The sequence below is a fragment of the Nematolebias whitei genome, chromosome 6, assembly GCF_014905685.2.
Source record: "Nematolebias whitei isolate Nwh7 chromosome 6, NemWhi1, whole genome shotgun sequence".
Taxonomy (NCBI): domain Eukaryota; kingdom Metazoa; phylum Chordata; class Actinopteri; order Cyprinodontiformes; family Rivulidae; genus Nematolebias; species Nematolebias whitei.
In genome coordinates, this window is record NC_056503.1 from 48,988,443 (window position 1) to 48,993,736 (window position 5,294).

The window sequence follows — 5,294 nt, forward strand, 5'->3', positions numbered from 1 at the left end:
CACCTGCATCATGAAGGACCACACTCACCCAGCACACACACTTTTTGCCCTGCTCCCCTCAGGACGGAGGTTGAGGAGCATTAAGTGTAGAACCACTAGACTGAGGAACAGCTTCTACCCTGACACATAAATCTCTAACCAGGAGAAACACTGGGATGACACTTTGGACATTTGACACTTTATCCATGCTGCTGATTATCCATGCTGCTGATCTCTTGCCTTTAAGCTGCTGTATTCATACCCCTCTGCTCACAACAGACTCATGTTCAGGCTGCTGTTTAATACATTGTATTATATTACATTTTTAATATTTAGCATATATCCTTGTTTACCATTACTTTTTTATAGTTTATTTTATTGCTATTTTTAGATGTAACTGGGACCTTGAACACACTTTCGTTCCACCTCATGTGCCACATGTGATGTAAATGACAATAACGTCTCCTTGAATCCTTAATCTTTCATCGTTCCTCATGACTTGTGTGTTTCATCGTTTCATCGTCATGAGGAACGACGAAACGATGGATCTCCTTGTAATTGATCCAGTCAGAAACCGTGAAGACCAAGTCACGACTTCCTGTTTTCCAATGATTCCCTGGAGTTTGGATTAGGCCGGAGCTTACAACTGCTGTGCATCGGCAGGTTCATGAGAAGTAGCTGTAGTTCTAGTAGTTCTGTAGTCCTAAGAACTTCACACATCTCTTTCTGTTTAATGCATTTTGACTCACAGACCTAAATAAAATTCTGAACGTTTAATAAAAAAAATCCATCTAGTTGTTGATGAGAAGTGTTGCTAACAGACAAACGTGCACACACACACGCAGAGTGCACGGCAGCATCAGAAACTTTTGAGCAATTACATCATTGTGTTGATGTGGGAGGAAGCTTGAAGGTTTAAAAGCAGCCGAGGCCGATGAGCCGCTCACTGCACCTGAACTCTGTTGTTGACACCTGAACACCTCAGACCTGAACACGGACAGGTGTTCGTGTGGAACGGTTATTTTCTAATTGACTGTCAGCTGACTTGTTGCTGTTTGTGTCGATGACTGAGCTGAACGCTGAAAGGAGGACAAGACAAACTGATCAGTACTTTCTGCAGCTTTTACTAAACAGTAAAATAAGATCATGATCAACTCAACACAGGTTTCATATTTTATTCTTAGCTCTTACTTTGATATTAAGATGCTCAAATACTTAATGTTTGTGATCATTTTGTCTTTATATGTTGTTATAGTTGGTTCCAATGTTCTGCTGATCGGGGTTATCTGCATTAACCGGACTTTACACGAACCTATGTACATTTTTATGTGCGTCTTGTTTGTGAATCAGCTTTTAGGCAGTACCAGCTTGTTTCCATTCCTGCTGGTCCAGATCCTCTCGGACGTTCACATTATTTTAGCTCCGCTCTGTTTTCTGCAGATTTACTGTGTTCATACCTACGTTTCAGTAGAGTTCCTGAACCTGGCCATCATGTCTTACGACAGATATCTGGCCATCTGTTACCCCCTGCAGTACAACTCACTGATGACGCTCAAGAAAGTCGTAGTTTTTATTGCGGTGGAATGGTTATTCTCATTTCTTGGAATTAGTGTCTTCACGTCTCTGAGCTTCTCTCTGCATCTGTGTGGAAACATCATCAACAAGTTATACTGCACCAACTACTCCATCGTCAAACTGGCCTGCTCCGATACGACACTCAATAATGTTTATGGGCTTTTAAGTTCCGCTGTGGGAAGTCTTGTACCAGTTTCTTTAATTCTCTACACCTACTTAAGGATCCTTAAAGTTTGTTTTTCCGGATCGAAACAAACCCGACAGAAAGCTGTGAGCACGTGCACGCCTCACCTCGTGTCTCTGATCAACTACTTCTTCGGGGCTGTCTTTGACATTTTACAGAGCAGGTTTGATTTGAGCAGCGTTCCAAATGTCGTGCGGATATTTTTATCGTTGTACTTTCTGACATGCCAGCCTCTCTTTAACCCGTTAATATACGGCCTGAACATGTCTAAAATACGCAGCGTGTGGAAAAGTCTGTTTTCAATCAACTGGAGATAACACGATCAGTTTTTATAAGAGTGATACTCGGACGTTCTCACTTTGCTCACAGTAAGCTGGACAACAGAAAGACGCTGTGGTTTTATTTTACACCCATTTAATTATGTAATAATTTAAATATGAAGTTTCTGTTAACTTATTATTTTGTGACTGTGCACTATATAAATAAACTGAATTGAATTGAAGTTTTATCAAATGGTAAATTTTATTTTGAAGTTTTCCTAGAGGCAGTTTGTCAATAAGACAGTGGTCCTCTAACGCAGTGGTTCCCAACCATGGTCCTTGAGGAACACCACCCTGCATGTTTTAGTCGTTTCCCTGCTCCAACACAACAGATTCAGTGATTTTTTTTATTTCCTCAAGTTGTGCCAACGCTTGCTATGCACCCATTCATTTAAATCAGGTGTGTCAAAGCAGGGAAACAACTAAAGCATGCAGGGGTGGTGTTCCTCAAGGACCAGGGTTGGGAACCACTGGTTTAACTACATTTGTATTGTATTCATGCCTCCCTTCGTTATCAGTCACATCAGAATATCTTAAATCGTATTTACATCTAGTCGTGTTGCATCAATAATTAGAAACAATGGTTTTGATTTGGCCTTGGCGCTGGAAGATGACACCTGATCTGTTCGGAGTCTGTCAGGACTCTCGAGGTGAGGTGGTCAAACTGGACCCCAGGAGATGTGGTGAGGAGGTCTGATCAGAAGTGAATAAAAAACAAGGCTTTTAGCGCACTGACCTGACGGTTCAGGCCCAGACCCTCCTCACATGGACCTTTCACATCTTCCATTCAATCAAGTAATTTACTTTTATCCTGCTGGTCTGCAGTTTGTATTAATCTGAGAAATTAGAGATTCACGGGTTAAACGTAACAGGATCCATTTGTAAAACACAAAAACATCTATTTGTGTTTTGGAAGAAGATTTCTGGGACCCTGTGTGCAAAGTTTCGATCCACCACATGTGATGTGAATGACAATAAAGAACCTTGTATTCTGTTTAATAGAATAGAATAGAATTCAACTTTATTGTCATTGCACATGTCACAGGTACAAAGCAATGAAATGCAGTTTGCATCTATCCAGAAGTGCTTAGCAAGAGAAATAAATTGATAGATATATATATTACAATATACAGTAAGTTGCTTTGAATATGCTATAGGTATAAATATATACAGGTTGTGAGTGTACAGACTATGAACAGGTTATAATATGAAGGGGTATAAACAGCTATATAAAAGAAAAAATACATATATATAAGTATGTGAGTACTTATGAATCTAATCTAATAGAAATCTAAATCTAATAGAAATTAAGAATTTAAGGTATTGCCTAATTATAAACTAATTATCTAAATATTAATATAGTTATGCTGCTGTTTTGATACATGAGTTTTGAGATATTTTATCATGAGTCTCTGATTTTCAGGCCCAACAAAGAACTTTTGTTCAGTGACATTTTCAGTGCAGTACCTTTTATCCTAAAGAAGAGCCAAAGACCAGTAATACTTTAAATTATCCAAAACATGATGCTAATATTTGAAGTTACACAAATTAACAAGTAGATATCCAAAATATTCAGATTAGCAGCATACTTTTAACTGGTCCACAATAACCTGTAAGCATTTTTATTTTATTTTCAACTAGGCCTGTCACGATAAACAATGAATCAGTTAATCGCATGATAAATGAAAATTATCAACCTCATTTCCATTAATCAGTTTTATCGTTTCTTCGTGTCTCTCTCTTTCTACTGAAGACACTGGATGACAAAAGGCTCACCTCCGGTTCTTCACTGACTCATCCCTTTCTCTTTAAAATCTGTTTTAATCGTCCATAATCACGTTTTTGGATCGTTAAAAGCAGCTAAGCTGAGAAGCTAAGCTGCGCTGCCTTGATTCTCTTAATTCTTTTAAAAAGCAGCTGAAGACACATTTGTTTAGATTGGCTTTTAATTCGTTTTATATTGTCTTATGTCATACGCATGTTGTTTTATCTCATCGTTTGTGTTTTTATCTTTTATCTTGTATTTTTATGTCTTTTATTCTGTAAAGCACTTTGTGGTTTCTGACCTGTAAAAGGTGCTATATAAATAAAGTTTACTTACTTATGAGCTAAGCTAACAGGCCGACCTCGAGAAAAAAACTCCGTCTTGTTGAAGCTCCAAAATTCATGGTTGAAACTTGTGCCTTTGTGTAAAAAGTTGTTTTTCTCTGTAAAAAAGAAGCTGAGAACTTGTTTACTGATTTTTTATTAAAAACTTATTTGACAAATGCTAAAGAGCTCAAACCACACCGAGCGTTTGACATTTTGAGAACCAAAGAGAGACAGCCCATGTCACGTCAAGGGGCCTCCCTCCCATTTTTCTTAAAGAGACACGCTGCTCACTCCCTCTCTATCCATCCTTCGGTTCAAACTGTCTTATACTGCCATCTGGTGGTCCAAAACTGGTACTACACATAAAAAATAAATATTTCTTCTTAAATTTTACAATAATTACTAATTATTGTCAAATTTCAAAAAATATTATCGTTTATCGCGATAATTTCTGAGACAATTAATCGCCCAGCAACATTTGTTATCGTGACAGACCTATTAACAACACAAGTTGAGCTTGGATTAAGACATCTATAAAAATATGCAACTAAATGTTAGCGTTCAATATCTTGCTTCTGTTCGGACACTCGAGCATAAACAGGCTTGATTGTAGAAGTTTGGTTTTATTTAATAACAATTATTTAACAATTAATAATTATTTAATAGATATTTCTATTTTGGGGTTTATATAAACGACTCCTTAAAGGTTTTGGATGCACCTCAAATAATCAGGTAATAAATCCAACAAAGTTCAGTCCGGTCCTCTGGACGGTTTTGTTGAAACGTTTTGTCTTTCATCCAAAGGACTTCATCCGTCCGAGGAGTCGCAGCAAACTCAGTCTTATAAACATCACCTTCACATAGTGGGTCGACCAGTTTGATGGTGCTCAGATGGTGTCTGGAGTCCGCCCTCTCCCCCGTCGACTCGTTCGAGGCAGCCATGGCCAAAGTGCGTGGTTCAAAAAACTTTTTTGAACGCTGGAGAGACGACGAGACAAAACTGAAGCAACACAACTTCGTCTAAGGAGCAAAATCCACACATTTTGTTTGTTTGTCTGCTGGTTTGTCGTCACCAGGACAGCTGGGGGGGGGGGGGGGGGGGGGTCACCTATCTGTGCACAGAGCGGGAGTGCCACCAGCACACG

At 38.8% G+C, this 5,294-nt stretch overlaps 1 protein-coding gene across 1 annotated transcript; it reads left to right on the forward strand.

Moving 5' to 3' along the window:
- The first annotated feature begins 1,125 nt into the window (after positions 1 to 1,125).
- Positions 1,126 to 2,055, forward strand: LOC119411443 (olfactory receptor 1038-like). The gene has a single exon (XM_037678393.1). It carries the CDS (start codon positions 1,126 to 1,128, stop codon positions 2,053 to 2,055), a length of 930 nt encoding a protein of 309 aa, XP_037534321.1.
- Positions 2,056 to 5,294: the final 3,239 nt, after the last annotated feature.

What these genes read in the sequence shown, in the direction of transcription:
- LOC119411443 (XM_037678393.1), top strand. Translation starts at nt 1,126, where the DNA reads ATGATCAACTCAACACAGGTTTCATATTTTATTCTTAGCTCTTACTTT.